The sequence below is a fragment of the Ascidiella aspersa genome, chromosome 4 (genome assembly GCF_963924565.1).
Source record: "Ascidiella aspersa chromosome 4, kaAscAspe10.2, whole genome shotgun sequence".
NCBI classification, from domain to species: domain Eukaryota; kingdom Metazoa; phylum Chordata; class Ascidiacea; order Phlebobranchia; family Ascidiidae; genus Ascidiella; species Ascidiella aspersa.
In genome coordinates, this window is record NC_139450.1 from 10,188,873 (window position 1) to 10,206,625 (window position 17,753).

A 17,753-nucleotide genomic window follows, 5' to 3' on the forward strand; every position below is an offset into this window, starting at 1 on the left:
CGAAATAATTTCCCCTTTTTGTTTCCGTTAGAACTATTAGGAAGGGTTAGATATTAACTTATTATACTATTTGTTATTTCACCTCTTGAAAAAGTAGGTTTTGTCTGGACAAATTGTTCTGAACCAAACAATCATCAGCAGATAACTTAGCTTGAAATGTAAAACCACAAAACAAATGCAGGCTTAAGTAGGATTTAAAAAAAGTTGCATGGGCCTACAATTTAAAAAGCATCTGATCTAAGTAGGCTACTCCTTACAAATCGTAGACCCGTGTCTCGTGGCCCAAGAATACTTGAAGGCGCCAACAGACTGACCCACGTTTGACCTCGTGCGACGAAAAGGCGAATGTCATTCCCATCGTTGAAATACGGCCAAAGCGCGCGATTCCGCGCCCGGTGATTTCCTCACCGCGAAGTTGAAGTGCTAAACACAACGTGGTGAACAAATTCTGATTTGCTGGCTCGCCGCGTACGGCTTTGCAGTCTTTCTCCGCTGAGTTGTTTTATCAGGAAGCCGGTGTGGCTCTGGTTTACTTAAAACAAGAAACGGACGGAGATACTCTTTACAGTCCTGTTTGATTGAACGTTATTGCGTTTTATTAGGTTAGGAATGCTGGTCGTAAAACGAGTTCAAGTTACTTTAGCAGAGTAGAGTTTCTCAGTCAGCTAGCGTTATCTTAATTTCGCGGTTTAGCTTGTAGAATATGGCTTGTACGTGACTAAATGCATGCAGATTAGGCCTTCGCGCATTTTTATAGTGATTTTATGAACTTTGTTTTAAAGACTCAGGATAGATATAACTGTTTTTTGAACGCGTTATGCGCCGCCTGCAATTATTAACTTGTAAAAATATAACCTAGCGCGCAGAAAAGCTGCACTGTTTGCGTGTTTTCCGGTACATTTTATTCGAAATGTAGGAGGAATATTTATTGTACTGCAGAAAACTAAGGAGATGGGGCCCTTGGTTTAAACAGCAGAAACGTTTGCTTGTTTCGACAAGCCTTTTAGCTCGATTATTCGTGTCGTAAGTCACTGAAAAAATTACAAAAGAAGTCGGCTCACTACATAGTGTATTGTTTAGTACACTTAGTTTTTAAGAAGTGTGTTCGTAAATGCAAACCTTTTTTATTACTTACACATATTACCTTTATTATGAACGTAGGCGTAAAATTAAATATTACTCACATTTATTATTACCTTAGTGTTGAACATTTAGAAGAAAAAAAATTATAGTAAACACGTTGAGATTTATATAAAATAATTTATGAAGATTTAAACTCTCTCATTGGTGTATTTCACCGCCGGTTTGTTCGTCAGTTTAAATTCCTTCACGTTCCACGAAACCGCATCCACACCCTACGCGAGATAATATTATACAGCCCGGACTTTTGAAATGACCCCTCACATCCCGTCTCGAGCGCCGTGTTCAATTTCACGTGAAACGCCGCCAACCAACAAACACCGGGTTCCTTATTGGAGGTTAAGCTACTAATGGCATGGTTAGGCTTATGCGTTAGGCTACCTTTAAATCCATGGGTGGCTTTTCTCAGTTTGGCCAAACTTTACCGACATTGTCTAACGCAAACTTAACATTGAATTTGCTCTCTGTGAAAAAACTTTGGAAATCAAAACAACAAACTGAAAAAATTTGTGTTAAAATTTAAGTTTTGGTTATTGATATGTTTCAACAAGGAATATTAATTCGGAATGTATAATAACCTATTAACCTAATCCTAGTCAAACTGCGGAGAATTACATCTCCCAAACGAAATCCACTTAATTTCCCACGTCGTTATTCTGTAAAAAATTAACACGAAGCAAAATTTAAACGCAAGAATCTGCCTTTTGATTTCGGTGTGTAGACAGACAGAGTGCGCATTTGTCTTTCGACAAGACACTTGACCTGCAATCGGCGCAGGCCATAATTGAGTCCGGCCTGCGCAGACAAGGCAAATCCGGCGGTGTGTGTAGGCTGATGCATCGGCTTCAATTAAAAGTCGACTTGTGCGACAAGGGTTGTTACAACTCGTCTCGCATCGACGTTTCCAGTTTCCAGATTTGCGGCTAAGATTACAGCACGCCTTTGTTGCCATTAGTCGCGATGGGCAGCCAGCACAAATAGCGCAAGAGTTTGGGAAAGGCTATCGGGGTGGATTTACTGACAGCGCTGCTCCTCTGGTGCCAGTGGAAACTTTGACAAGTTTAAGTTATCCCGCTTGCAGATTTTTAGGAAGCGTTTGCTTTACAAAAAAGATAACCGAAACAGCTGGCCGCCATAGCATTGAGAGTGTTAAGAGAAGCCACGTAGTCATAGCGCAGCAAAAGTTTGGCTTGTCATGCTGTTGAAGGACAGTCGCAAAAAATACGGCTTGTATGGATTTATCTTTGCTAACAAATAATAAGCCTATAAAATGTAAAGTGGTCAGAATTTATAATTGGGCTGAATCCTAGATGTAACGAAGTGTCATCGAGAAGCGATTTATTACTTAAAAAGATACTGCGATCTCCAAGGTGGTCCTGTCGATTCGAAATACACGGCAATTTTAGATATCCGGAAAGTGACATGCCATTGTCATTTCTAGGTGGCCTTTCGAATGCCCTGTAGCCTACTTAGTATAATAGGTTTAGTCCAGCGGTGGTTGCGGAGAATGTTAAATTCTCTCGCTTATTATCACCTCCAGCCTGTTTCGAAACCCGCTACTGACGATGTTTAAAAGGCGGCTGAAAACACAGGCCAAGCGTCAGAACAATAGCCACCCAGTCAGCGTTTCGCATATCTACAATGGCCGAGCACGTCGGATTTCATCGTACACGTGTCGCGACATCTTTGCGAATGAATCATGAAACGCCAATGCCCGATTGCCCGCCCATCGAACACGATATGAGCACTTCTTGTAAGGCGATAAAGACAGGTTATGCCTTGTGTAAACACCACGGACCTTTAGGGAGCGCGTGCCCGGGAGTCCGTTTGTAAGGTATCTCTGTTTATGTATTTGATGGATTTTAAGAGTTTGGGAATGGTTACTGATGCCTTAGTAACCGTCCTTTATCATTAGCATCAGCCTTATATTTAAAGAACAGGTTTCTTACCACGCATTTTATATTAAATTGCGATGTTAGGAACATTGCATAGCAGTCTTAGTTTGCGTCAGAACGTGTTGTGAAAATTTTGTTAGACATTAGCATATTCCAAAAAATGTTGATGAAATACACGTGGAGCTCTTTAAGGCGGAGCTATATACAAATTCTTACAAGCAATAAAGTTAAGGAAATTGACAGCAACCCGCAGGTCTAGAGTCACATAAGCCATAAAAATCTGTCGTCTTGTGTTATGGCTTCCGTGAATCAGAAACAACATGCTCATTTAGGCAATCTAAATCGGTTTTCACACATACCTGATTAGCTGAGCAGTGAAGTTCAGGTACCGACATCATATTTACGGTATACACGTTGCAATTATAAGACTATAATTGAAAATATGAAAGCCAATAGCGCATGTGAATGTTTATATTATATCACACCACGAGTCGGACGAGGTGTTTCAAAGTCGGGTTAATGCGTAGCTGCTGTTAAAATGAAAAATACTAAAGTATTTTACGCGTAAAACATGGTTTTTATGTACTAAGTGTAAGGTTTTTGTTTAACCTACTCAGTTTGGTAATGTTGCTCGCAGTAGGTTTACGTTTGGCAGACACGAGACCTACTAGCTCTTTTAGTTTCAATTCCAGGTTGCCGACACGTGCAATACAGTTTAACGTTGTCACCGTACATGTACAGAACCCGACTTAAGTGTAATCCCTTCAGTAAGCAATCATAGTGACTTGCCACATGGCGGTGCAATAGTTCTGAACCCCGTCGAACCCAACCGACGCCACACCTGTAACCGACCACAAAGCAATACCGAAATATGACTTCATCGAGCCAAGCACAGTCGTTCTGCGTCGACGGCGACATCAAGATGGCGGCTGGGGAGGACAGCGCGGCCGCCGTGTCGTTCCTCCATGCTCACGTGCTTAATGGTGACGTAACCAAGCAGCACGTGACGTCACTGGCGCCCAAGCAGGTCCGCGAACTCGTCGCCATTCTACAGGAATGGCTCAAGCCCAAGGAGGAGGCAAAAAGCGACAAGTAAGACTTGAGGTCGACTTGTGCCAGTTGAGAGTTTGCGTATAGGCTTATTTGAATGAGACAAGCTGATTTTTTCTGGAAGTTAATCTTTCTCCTTCCAGTCTAATGTTAAACGGTTTAATGTTAATTCCATCAAATTGCAAGTTATACTTTTGGTAACGCTCAATCTCTTAAACTGTATTGTGTTGTAACCAAATGTGTACACTGCCCTTTATTAATTTCTATATACAATTTTTTCAAAATAAATCATTTAAACATAGGTCAAATAATTAACTTTTTCAGTGTTGTAATGACTGAAATATTTGACGTGAGTGCACTTAGCCGATTTAAAACAGCTTGTCTTAACTTAAATCTTTACAGCAAAACGTAAAGTAATTTAAACGTAAATAATTTAGATTAATGGCTTGCATTAATTACAATTAAAGTTGCTCCTTTACCTTAATACAGGATAAATAGATTTCAGCTCGTTATTAAAAGATTTTGCCGAACAATTAAACATTTATTTTTAATACAAAATTACTTGGCTTAAAGTTTAACTTAAAATGACAATGAATTAGAAAGGGACTTGGCGTGGGCCCGTTACAACTTACAGTGAAAATTTACTTTCTAGTTATCCAGCATGTTTTGTCTTTGGCTTCTTTATCAACTCGCGTTTCGGTTTATTTTTGGCCGGATTTACGTAGTATAGTCACCCATTCCTGAAAAGCCGATAACAAATCTCAGCTATATGTTCTTTTAGGTCCAAACTAGGAGTCGTCGCCACACCGGACCAAATATGGGAATTCATATTTTGTCTGGAGCCCGAAGCCGTCACCACTTGTTTCGCGCGAATCGACACGCTGATAAGGGAAAAGCGATACCAACAGGTAAACTGCAAGGTTCAACAGTTTAGTACAAAAATCTCCTGGGCATTCCTCGAAATCTAAATAATAACGTTGTTGTTTTGTGTAACAGAATAGCGTTTAACTATTTATTGAAACGTTGACATGGCCACTTGCGATATATTTAAAGTTATTATAACTTTGGCGACACGAGCAGAGATACAAACTTTCCAAAATGCAATAGTTTGGCGAATTTTATGCTGTAAGTCACATGAGTTTTAGATGGTCATCCAAAACTAAGTTTCGTTTATTTTAGGTTTGTACCGTTTGACCAGTTGTATACAACAATTATATTTAAAATAGCAATTGGGATTGCATTTGCGAGAAAGACGGCGCTTACTGTTTAAAACACATGGGAAAAAATACATCAATAAAAATAACTGACCTACATACCAAGAGTAGCCAAGTATTTACGTAATATGCACCGGTATTACCAGCAAAACCTCCTAAGCGGAATACTTATGCAGGTGATTGACAGTTGTACTGCGATTCTGAAGCAGTATCCCCAAGAAACAGCCCCAGTCCTTCTTCAAAGGGGCTTGGCTCGAACTTTGATTAAGGGGCAGGACAAAGAAGCCATATCAGATTATCTCCGGGCCTATTTAAAGGACAAAGATGCAACTGTTCAGGTATGTAAATGCCCGAGTCCTTCTCCAGAGTCGATGTGCTATTTACACACAACTTTAATTGATGGTGCAATAAAACTGGTTACCTTTCGAGACAACAGTGTGTTTTTTCTTTTACGTTTAAACCTAAAATTTGATCGTTTTCTATGTTCTTGATTACGAAACGTTAAACAAGACAAATTAAAAACGGCAACCATTGTTGAAATGTGTTTACTCCAAAAGGTTGTACGGCACAAACAAATTGACGACTTAAAAAGTGTGATGACCCTAATGCGAAATTGCGTTTACTCTACACCGCCATCGAACACTGATGCCAAAGCACACAAGCAATGGATCGCACTTACAATAGACTGCTGCAGGTAAGAAATGGACTATCACTGTAATATTTTAAACTCTATAGAGGTGTAAAAATGTGGATGCTTGCTGACTCAATACTTTTGACTCTTTCAGATTTTTACTTACGTTTGAGCCTGACGATTTCGCCTTGCAAATGACATTCGCCGAACGACTTAAATCCATGCACAAAACTGAGCGGGCAATCACGATGCTGAACGAAACTCTGGACGTTCTACATTTGGACGAAAAGCCTGACACAACGAAGCTAACGGAGGTTTATTTGCGGCGCGGAGCGTGCTACATGGCCAAGCAGCACGTCGACCAGGCTATCTCGGACATAACTAACGGACTGAACGCAGAAAACGACGCTATTATTCGAGCGAACGCGCGCACCAATTCAGACAACGACCTGCAATTTTTGACCAACGACAACAAAACGACGGTCGCAATCGCAAAAGACATATTTGGCGGAAAGACGAGCGACCTGGCCGACCTTTATGTTTTGCTCGATAAATCCGCCAACAAACTATCGGCGGAGGATCGTTTTAAAACAGTGACGAAGATCGACAACATCCGAGCCTGTTCCGACCTGTATCGCGCTCTGTTGGTTGTTCAGCCGACCAGCAAAGACGCAATGTTCAAGCTGGCCAACTGCTACGCGAAGCTGGGCAAGAACAAGCAGGCAATTCAGATGTACGACAAAATGGTGGAGGACCATCACTTCTCCAAGGATTCGTCGGTTTTATCTGCGAGAGCGGCGTGCCACCGAGAACTAGGAGACAAGGTAAATCTACTATTGGTGATAACTTCCATCGAGGGCAATAAAGGGATTAAAAACAAAACTAAAGATAGGAACACCGCAGCGATTTTAGCCTTGTGAATAGCAATGTTTTTTCTACGTTGAATTTTAAAGTATTACTATATTTCTTTGTGTTTCAGGAAAAATGTTTTATTTCATACATTTTCTACTAGAGCAAATAGATTTTTGGTAATTTATTTAGTTTTGGTAATTTAATTTTTTTTTTTAAGTTTTTGTGTTGTCGACAATGTAAGTTTGCAATAGATCAGGTTTCTACTTTTAAGTCAAGGGGTAAACGTTCTTAAGAAAATATTTTATTGACATCTCGAAGTGTGCTCAAAATCTTTTGTGTTTATATTAAGAATAAACAATTTTTTTTTGACATATCGCGGCTCAAGGTTTAATATTTGGAATATATTGTATTACCGTATCCTATGCTAGGTCAAAGCTCAAAAGGACTACGACGCTTTGCTCCGCAACAATCCAAAGGACGTTGTTTTACTCTGTGAACGCGCGATGGTTTATATGGAGGATCACAACCTGAAAGCGCTTGTAGATGATCTTTTAGTGAGCGTCGTTTTTATCCCTATTTGTTCAATTTGGTACATCAATTTCAATTGTTTTTGACTTGTAGTTTGGGGTACAAGTTGGAAATTTTTTAACAATTAAATTCTACAATGTTTTGTATTTTCGTTGCTCTATCTATAGATGACATTAGTTCACTTCGAATCCTCACTTTATGTAGCATACAATTATTGATTTAGTTGACGTTGCAAACTTTTTCTGTGTTTAGCAAGCAACGCGAATCAATCAAAAACAGACAATCATTCAATTGAACAAGGAACTCCTCGTCCAACGCACAAGAACGAGACAAGTCCTCTTTGACTACGCAAAGTCCTTACTGCAAGACGCGCCGCTGCCCTTAAGACGAGGTAACTCTTTTTTCCTAAAGTTTACATGTTCTATGTTTCAGTTACAAACTCCTATAATATTTGATGCTGAGTGTAATATGTAGCCTACATTTTTACTAATGTATGTTCGGTTGACATAGACAAGAATTTGCAATTTTTTTATTTTATTTTATTTTTTTAATACAGCTGAATTGTGAAAAACCTTTACTTTTGTGCGAATAATATAAGAAAAAAATACTATTAAAAAAAATTCGTTCAGGTCCACGGCCGGACGCTGGTTCTGTTGATGACGTAATTAGTGAAAACGACGGTTCAGCGTCATCAATTGCTCTGAGTTTAGCCCAGCTGCTAACTCGACTAAACCCGGCTGACCAGTCGGCCCACATTCTTATGGCCCAAGCCATGTTCCATTCCGGCTGTACCAACGACGCTGAGACGAAGCTGAAAAAAATGCTGCAAGATAACTTTCAGGTGGATTAGTTTTGTATCCTAATCAAATATGTCAAAGCGAACGTTAATCTAAAATTTTAATTAGGCTGGTCGGCTGTCTGAGAGCCAAGTGGGTTTTTATTGAACCTGCAATTTATCTCTAATTATTTTTCCCATTTTTACAGACAGTTGATGTTCACGTTGTAAAACTGCACCTAGGCCTAATGAAGATCTTCACTAAACGAATTGATGACGGGATGGCCTCACTTATAGAGGTGGAATATTTAGAGATGTTTGAGATTTGTTGGTTTACTTAATATCAGCGTTTAAATTGCGTTCCGTAACGGTTCAAGATAAGATTAGTTTCAGGAAATTTCGCAATACGGCTTACATTTGCTTTCTACTACCTTGTAACCTCCCTTAAGGTGCTCTTGAAAAAAGGCGAACGGGTGGTTTCGTCGCTACTGCGGGACATTCCCGTCAGCGAAAGGGCACATTTGGCAGATGAGAGCCACCAGTTCGGAATCGACGTTCTGCAGAAGAACAGGGACAAAGATACAGTCAAGCAGGCAATCAGCTGCTTTACCATCGCCATACTGTCTTGTCGGGGAACCGATTTGGTTTTGGAAGGTATGAACTGTGTGCTTGAGGTGCATTTTTTTGTCTCCTGTTTGATCGATTTTGGTTTCTTCTCTCGTTTCTATATTTAGTTCAAATGTTATCTGTTCTGTGATATACTTCGAGGTGCTTGAGCCTCTTGTTTTATAACAACTTCCTTTCCTTTCCGGTTAATTCTGTAGTCGCCTGTCTTCCTAATCTTTTGTCAAGTAACTTTGCTCCTTATTCTATCTAGAATAACAATCTTCGAATCTTTATTTACAAATCTACTTTTAGGACACTCTTGTCATTTAGCAATCCTAACTTTTCGTCTGATTTTTTCCCTATTGTCCGCCGCTTAGAAACCTCTGCTCTTTGGCTGTTATTACCGAGCACAAAATGCTTATCTGGAATCCGCAAGAAGGCCGATAAAATGTCTAATTCCGCCTGGTCACTGGCCTCGTACCCAAGCACCGGCTACATCAATCGCGAGCCGCGAAATACTATAAAGTTTCGCTTTGCGCCCCAGCAACTTATACACCTCGACAAGAGAAAAGTCAAAAGTAAGCAGGCAGTTTGCTGACTGCTCTTTACTCCGCAGATTTCTTGTCAAAGCGGCACTAACAAGAAACTGGCTTGTTGTGGTTTGGGATTTTTGTCTTCGTAGGGCTCGATTGCTGTGTTATCTTTTGTTGGTTTACTATAGCAATATATATTACTGTGTTATATTTTGGTCTTAGCTTTTTTATATGATTGCGTTATTATTATGTCTTAGTTCCAAAAAGTGTTGGAACGTTGTTGCTGTATCAACAAGTTCCCAGCTAAAAATGCTTACCTTAAGTCTATTTGGTGTGCAACGCATTATAATTTGACTTATGTCGCCTACTTGTAATTGATTATATGTTGCTATTTAATTAATCGCTTGCTGTATTGCCCGATCAGGTTTAAATGGGGGAACTGGCGTCTACCGTTCCTACTTGGCCAGGGCAGAGTGTATGGCGCACTTGGGAGACCAAAGAGCAGCCATTTTGGATTTCTCAGCGGCAATTGAGGTATGCGACAATTCGTCTAAACAAAACACTTATGGTAAAACTACTATTTTAATTACTGGTATAAAATACTATTTTAAAATTATGTATTTCCGGGTAAACATAACGCTATAAGCTGCGAGAAATAGACAGAAAAGCAATTAAACCAACGGAGAAAAAATAAGCTTGTTGACAAAAAAGGTCAATTGTGTGAAATTTTGATACTTGAGAAATTAGCAGATTATACTGAGTAAGTGTATGACAACACTAAAGTTAAAATGTTCAAACTTTTACGTATAGTAGTGATTCTTGATAGGATAAGTTGCTAGCATGAAAAAATTCTACAATTCCTCCTTTTCTGTGATAGGTGAATTCTTCTTGCGTTGAGGGACTTTGTGGCCGAGCCTTTATGCGCCTGGCGCTCGGTGACGAGAACGATTGCGTGCATGACGTCACGCTTGCGAGCGGCATCGACTTGTACACAGTGGTGGCTCACATACACGCGCTCCCCGCGGAAGCCAAAAAGCTTCTTCTTTTCTGGATAGGTAAACACAGCCTGGTTAAAATAATATACCCAAAATAATTTATAAAAGTTTTAAAATCACGACTTTCTCTTCCAATGGTACTTTTAATTATTTTTGAAGATTTTTGCGTTGGTATAGTTATTTTATAACAGCCATACTTTTATTTAGCAGGAATATGCATATTGTCGATATGTATTTTAATTGACAATGCAGCCACGAGTCAATGGAATTTTTTAGTATATATTTGATATTTCTACTATATAACTGGTATGATTTACCAAATAATTGGTTTATGTTTTATTTTCGAATTTGTCTACTTTAGACCATAGAGTGGTTGTTCTGCTTCTGAACTATGGTTACAAGGCAACTTCGGGCGAGCGGTTAAGCACAGGCGGTTCAGCATCAACCATCAGGTAAAGAGCATATTTTACATTGCAAATCACAAGGTGAAAAGAGATGTTGTTTGCGGCGACTTTCATTTTCGACAACATTACTGGAGGATAGACCGATATATCTATTTACCGATAGTAGGCCGACATTTGGCGTCTACCGATATATTAATATCGGTAAATGTTGGCCGATACTTCAGCCTATATTTTAGTACATAAATATGTTATAATTTTTCGTGTACAACAAACATCTTACCCATATTTTGATAAAAAAATTGGGTTTTGGCATTATGCCAAGTTATTATGCAAAATAATAGTTTATAGTTAATAAAGCTATATAAACCAAAACGTTATTTGGATTTTATTTTCAATTAATTCAAATTTTGATCATTTCCTAGGTATATAAGAAATCGATATCGGTATCGGGTATCGGTCGACAAAATTTAAAAAATGGGGTTCGGTATCGGTCCAAAACAGTGATATCGGTCAATCTCATTACCAATGAAACGCTATTCTTAGTATGATTGATGAAACCGCCTGGAAACCGGGCCACAATGAAGCGCGACGCAATTCCTCGCTGTCCTCTATTCACCCTCCTTCCACCATCTCGATTCGGGAGGAGACGCAGGAAGAACTGCTCCGAGAGGCAACTCAAGCCAACGATGGCGACAAAGAACCAAACACTCGCCTTGAGGAAGAGGAAGTTAACCAGGAGGGGGAAGATGAGGAGGAACAAAAGCATTTACAAAGGTAATAAGGCAATTGTTTAACCGCGTTTGTAGGATTTGTCGTTTTACAAGGTAACTTTTACAGCTGAATTATACACAACTGTAAATATCAGTGTTGTAATGACTCAAGTCAATGACTTAACTTAAGTGCGCTTAAGTCACTGCTTTTAAATGACTTGGCTTGACTTAAGTCTTTTGGGCAAAATGACTTGACTTGACTTATGTCTTCTGGACGAATGACTTGAGTAAAAATAAAGTGTTTTCATAAAGCAATGATTTATAAAATTTGGTTATTTATCTAATTTTTGCGCATCAAACAATTTTCTTGCTATTGTTGCGTTTATGTTATTTTTTAGTTGATTTATTGCTCATAATCGAACGAGATTACCAGTTTTAATAATTTAAAGTTTTATTTTTATGACAAGAACTTAACTTGCAGTTGACTTGCTCTAATAATGACTTGACTGGGACTTAATTGCTTGGGCAACCGATGACTTGGACTGGGACTTGACTCGTTATTTATTCTAAATGACTTGACTTGGATTCAAGTTATACAACGAATGACTTGACTGGGACTTAAGTCATTTAAAAATGGCTTGTGTACAACACTAGTAGATATAGTTTAAAATGTTAACGTGTGTGCTATGACTAGTAATTGACTGACGAAGTTGGCCTGGTATAAAAGTAAACCAATCAAAAGCACATCAGAACCCTATAAACAGGCTAAGCTAATTGAGCTGTCCAAAAGCGACTAAATCGCATACATGATTTTCGAATATGTTACCCCGACAAACGGAGGTTATTCGGGAACACACAATAAGAACTAAAAATCAACAATACATACAGCAGAAAAATCGGACGATCAACGGTCATGGACGATCGGGGGTCATGGGTCTGGCGTCGGCCGCTTTAAGTTCGACGTTTGGGCGCCCTAATTTGAATTGCTCCAGTAGGGCGCCGCTGTATTGGCAATGGACTTTTTGACCCTGTTTGGGGTTATTGGTGGGTAATGGGAGGGGGTTAGAAAATGGGTTGGGAATAAAACTATTAGGGGAGTTAGTGATGTACCTAGGGGTGAGGTTTTGGGTTAGGTAAAGTGTTGTACTTAAATCTTATTCTGACGTGTTTAGGACTTATTCCGATTTAAACGATACTCCGACGATCAGTCCTATGTTGATCTTATTTCCTGTATTTTATTCCAACGATGTTCTTATGTCGATTTTATGGCTGTCACAAAATACTTTTATCACAAAATACTAAGACAAATATTGTTTATTAGTTCGCAGAGCACCCGGGATCTCAAAGAAGCTTTACTGTCCCTGGATGCCGCTTACGATTCACAGATCAAGCAACAACGTCTGGTCCAGAACAGTCGGGGCTCTACCACAACGACCGTGACGTCACTGTCCAATTACGATGACGTCATCAGTGGAATGGAAAAAGCCGAAATCCTACACAGAGCCATCGTTTTAGGGCGGCTTCTGATCAGCGTGGACGACACGAACGTTTCGTGGCACGGAATGTACGCTGACATACTAATCGTAAAAGGTATAAAGTTTTGATAAATTAAAAGGCATTTTGTTTAACTTGTAATGTCCCTGGAAGCATAAAATAATTTAAAAAGTTTCTACACTTTGAAATTTAGCGTGAAAATTGACTTTATGACTTCAATGTTTTGTTTGTTATCCTAAAAAAGCTGAAAAAGTGGTGTAAATTATGATAGTGTATTATAGATTGGTCAAATGATTTTATTCAAAAGTGACCACACAACGCGTTACGCAGGCGACTTCGACGAGGCCCTACGTCACTTGCACATCGTCATGGAACTCAACGCCAATGACGTCACGGCGGTGGCGCGGGCCGGCCTGATTAACGCCAAGATGAACCGGTACCCGGTCGCGTGCGCCCTGTTGCGTTCCCTGTGCCCAGTGGACCGGAGCGGCCTCGTCTACGTGCTGAAGGCTCTCGACTCCGGAAGGCGAAAGAGGCTTAGTGAGGTTAGGAGTTTTGTTTTGTCGTCGCCCGTGAAACAACCTGTGGACATGGGCGCCCACGGGCGGGGGGGAAAGGGGGGCACCCCTCTGGAATTCTACTGATATAAAATCGTATGTACATTTTAATAGCATAATACTGAAGTTAAATTAAGTGAAAATATTACTATTGCCCGCTTCCCCCCCCCCCCCCTGGAAAATTTTCTGCGGGCGCCTCTGCCAGTGGTATCTGGTAAGTGAGCCATTCCTTAATTTTGCAACTCGTATTTTACGTGTAGCCGACTTTAACATAGTAACGAATCAAACCGTATAAATTGTCGCCAATTGTCCTGAAACAATACTAATGTTGGGAGAATTGAGAGCCCCAAGCATTAGTTATTTTGCATTGGAATCAAAACAAAGGGGTATAACAATAATTATTATTAAATAATGTCATTAGTTAGGTACAGTTTGCCTATATTGTCGGCTTCAGTCCTATATTTGTCGGCTTCAGTAAAATTCGGGTACACAGACATCTAATTCTAAGCTTTGTCCTGCATGGATTTGCTGTTGCGAATGCGTGTACAAGATAAGCCAATTTGAATTTGAAATATTTCACAAAGTCATGTTACGTCTCCAAATAAGAAAAACACTATATAGCTTTATATAACAACTTCTATACGTTACCATAAGCACTTCGTTGTTATTTTCCGACAGGAATCGTTGAATTACGCTGAGGAATTCTCACGCCAGGGAAAGTTCGTGGAAGCCCGAGACTCTTACTCCCTCAGTATTCTGTCGTACCCGGCGTTCAAGGTCGACAAGCTTCGCGCAAGGTCACGGTGTAACGTAAAGATAGGCGATACCGGGTAAGTTCGAAGAAATGCTATTCCAAAGCGCTGGCTTAAATTGAAATGGTTTTGGAAATTAGGCCTGTACTAGAAGTTTTAATATATATTTGTTAAACTGAAAGATCTTTATTTTTACTATTCGAAAAAATGAGAATTATGCAATCGAAAATCAAAGTATACGGTATATTAACTGCTTCGTTTTCGAATTTTGTAGGCAAGTTAATTATTTTACTTAGCATTGATTTATATCCTTACGATTTGTGATGAAATATGTAAAAAAGAACATGTGGTTTAGATGGTTTATAAATGCATAGGCCTACTTTAGGTAGCACTCCAATGTTATAAAAGCGCAGGTGTATGTGTTGCTATACTATCGTTTTATCGTTGGTTTTAAAATGATAACAGTAAAACCGTAAGGATAATGCTCATTTTGTCCTTAGTCGTGCAATCAATGACATATCTGAGGTCATCAAAGAGAATTTGAAGAAACCAATTGTGTCCGACTATTGTACACGTGCCGGGATTTACCTAATTGAAGGCAAAGAATTTCAAGCCTGCAGGGATTATATTAAAGCCATCGAAACAGAAAAGTATTATACACAATATATTTGCTTTACAACTGCATAACTTTTGTATAGGAGTTTTTGACGATTTTAACTTACTATACCACCAAACAGTATTGTCAGTTTAAATTAAAACAGATATTAAAGTTACCCTTTTGTAGATACCCGCTATTACTTCGTTCAATATTCTACAAAACAAGACTAATAAAATTGCAATCAAATATAAAGTCTAAATAGTTTTTTTTCAATGACGACTTTTGCAAACAGTGATAATTAGAGCGATTATTTTTTTACTTTAATTTTTAATGTTTCAGTTTGGTCATGTAGTTGAGGGCCGCGTGATAGCAGTTCAATTATATTCACTTTACTGTATTTTAAAAATGGTGTCGCTAAGAGTTTTTTTTACTTTTTCTCATTGTTGCATCATAAGGCCACCGTTCTATACACTCTTCAAAAACTATATTTATTAAATCTTTCAAGTCAAAAGACGATATGTATAATATGGCTTGTTGCGCCGTCTGACTTATAAGCGCTACAAAGGTACATTTTTATTATATTAGACTAAATATTTTTCGCACTACACGGAAGAAGTGTTTTATGACGTAACTCTGTGACGTCATTCGTTTTACGTAGCGGGCCATAAATAGCTATTGAAAGAGAATTTTGGGCCGCGACAAAGAAGTTTGCCGACCACTGGTCTATCGTCTAATCTCGGAAAGCTAAAACTTTCTATTCTGACTTGCATAAGCTGAAGTATTCGAATGCTATGCCTGTTCAGGGTACACCACAAAGTATTTTATCGTTAAACTTATCGCAATGTTTTTTCCCTGAAAAGAAAATGGTTTAAAAACGTTTAAAAAGCTCTACGTTTTCATTCCACTACCCGAAAACGTGGTATTTTTTTTGTATAGGAACCAAGCGATTACACTGATCCACGTAAAGCCGGGCCGCTCGAGCTTGTGCAAGATCTTCTTCCGACAAGCGATGGAGGCCTTCAACAAGCACAACTTCCAAGAGTGTCATGATCTTTGCGACGTCGCGCTGCTGGTCGACGACGGCGACATCGGGATGCGAAAGCTGCGCGCGCGCGCTAAACGCGAGATCAGCAAGTGCGTCATCCAGTGACGTGTGCGTCGCGTCACGCCGTGTTCGAGAAGATTCTACCGTCGAAATGGGCAGTATTGGATTGCAGCGCGAACAAGGATTACGCCCCGACCATAAGTGGCTGCGTGATGAAGCGACCGATGGTGTTTGAGTAATGAAACGTAGAATACAGAACAAACACATTTCCCGAAAGTTAGCCTATTTCTGAGTGCACATTTTGAACAGCAAAAACGTTATCAAGTCATACCGTAACAAAACTCAAAAGTGGCCAGGTGCATTTTTATGGTTTGCCAAACCAATGTGAATAAGGCTATAATTCATCTTTTTGAAATTAGATTGATGCCCCTATGAATTTATACCATCCGTGAATATTGTTTTCCTTGTTGTAGGACGTAGCTCAACATGTTTTATATTTGTTTGACCTGTAAGCATGTTAGTTTTAAGTCTACGTCGGGAAAAATGTTAAACATTAAATAACAAAAAACAGTGTGTGAATGAGTGGTATAGAACAGTCGCTGTTTTTGTTTACGTTTGTAATCGTATACATTGCTTACTTGTAGCTTGACAAATGTTTTCAAGGTTGTGAACCAAAACCACAAGTGCTATGATTTGTTTACAATATGCATTACCGTCATTTATAGTACGGCAACATCGATTATTATGCGCAAAAGTGCAAAACGACATTTAATATTGTATAGAGTTGTTGGAATATTAGTAAGCATTTTTTTTATTCGTGAACAGTATTATGTCTTTTTTCTCTGAATTTTGTCGGACATAAAATATACATAACAATTGCATCCGGCGTTAAAATTATTTTGCACAATATTTTGTCTGTAGCATATAGCCTACCAATGATAAATATAGGATATGTGCTTATACTAAGTATTCAAAGGACGGACGCAATAATATTGTGCAAACTATAATAAAAGGTTTCAAGAATACAACCCAACCAAGCCCTTTAAGAAATGTTATATAATATTAAAACATGCTTGCTGATTTGCGAGGTTTTAATAAAAACTGTGGCTTTACTAAATTGTGGTCAGCGAAAAGCAAAATTCAAACTGTTAATGATTCTTGTTACTCGTGCCTAGTTTTGTTCATTGGGAATGCCGAAAATTCTGTGCCTCTCCCCGACAACCCATTGCTATTGAAATCTGTTTCACGTAGCCATTACAAAATTATTGCATCATCAAATGTAAGTTACACGCTGTTGTGACATCACTGTTGCGTTGCTATTACATCAGCTTATAGCCCAGTAAAAGGCGGAAGGTTTTTAAAGGGCACTGACTAATATATAAGGAACATGGAGATTTTGCTATTTTAGTTTGCAAAGTCGTTTTTATGAATCAGCTTCAGTAGTTGAAAAAAACATACGAAGATAATGTCGTGTAAACTTTCTTGAAGCTCTTGGTTGCGCTATCTTATTCATGATTAGACGCTTGCCCAGGTTTAGGTTATTTACTTAAAAAAATTCTACGCAGCCTTTTGCAATAAGCGTGATATTTTACGTAGGCTACTATGTCGCGAATTTGCATGGTTAACAATGTAAAGTCAAGTGTTAAATAACTTGAGTTGAAATATTTTTTCATTGTACGTAGAACAATTTGCTGGCTACATGTTGCGTTTTTGTAATCTTTTTTATTGAGATATTGCTCTTACACAGACGAGTTTACCCATTTCAAAAGGTAAACGTTTATTTTATCAGTGTGACTTGACTTAAAGATGACTTGCTCTAATAATGACTTGATTTTTTGCAAAAGATTGATTTGGACTGAAGTTATTTTTTAAATAACTTGACTGGTAGTTAAGTCTTTTCAAAATGACTGTAGGTAGAGTAAAAAGACACTAACGCAAACGGCCTCCAACGTAAGAAGTTCTGTGACTTATAGG

General features: G+C 38.9%; 1 protein-coding gene across 1 annotated transcript; it reads left to right on the forward strand.

Moving 5' to 3' along the window:
* The first annotated feature begins 3,784 nt into the window (after window positions 1–3,784).
* Window positions 3,785–16,711, forward strand: LOC146147116 (uncharacterized). Its single transcript, XM_083387265.1, has 19 exons — window positions 3,785–4,127; window positions 4,867–4,993; window positions 5,476–5,637; window positions 5,857–5,993; window positions 6,085–6,754; window positions 7,211–7,336; window positions 7,563–7,701; window positions 7,940–8,151; window positions 8,295–8,384; window positions 8,535–8,739; window positions 9,649–9,758; window positions 10,102–10,279; window positions 10,581–10,671; window positions 11,167–11,397; window positions 12,655–12,923; window positions 13,158–13,372; window positions 14,063–14,214; window positions 14,637–14,786; window positions 15,671–16,711. Exons 1-19 carry the CDS (start codon window positions 3,907–3,909, stop codon window positions 15,882–15,884), a joined length of 3,699 nt encoding a protein of 1,232 aa, XP_083243391.1. The 5' UTR covers window positions 3,785–3,906; the 3' UTR covers window positions 15,885–16,711.
* Window positions 16,712–17,753: the final 1,042 nt, after the last annotated feature.

Excerpts from the sequence above, each read along its gene's own strand:
- LOC146147116 (XM_083387265.1), top strand. The coding sequence starts at position 3,907 with ATGACTTCATCGAGCCAAGCACAGTCGTTCTGCGTCGACGGCGACATC. Across the intron at positions 4,128-4,866 it reads GAGGAGGCAAAAAGCGACAA|GTCCAAACTAGGAGTCGTCG; the intron begins GTAAGACTTGAG and ends ATGTTCTTTTAG. Across the intron at positions 8,740-9,648 it reads AACCGATTTGGTTTTGGAAG|GTTTAAATGGGGGAACTGGC; the intron begins GTATGAACTGTG and ends TTGCCCGATCAG.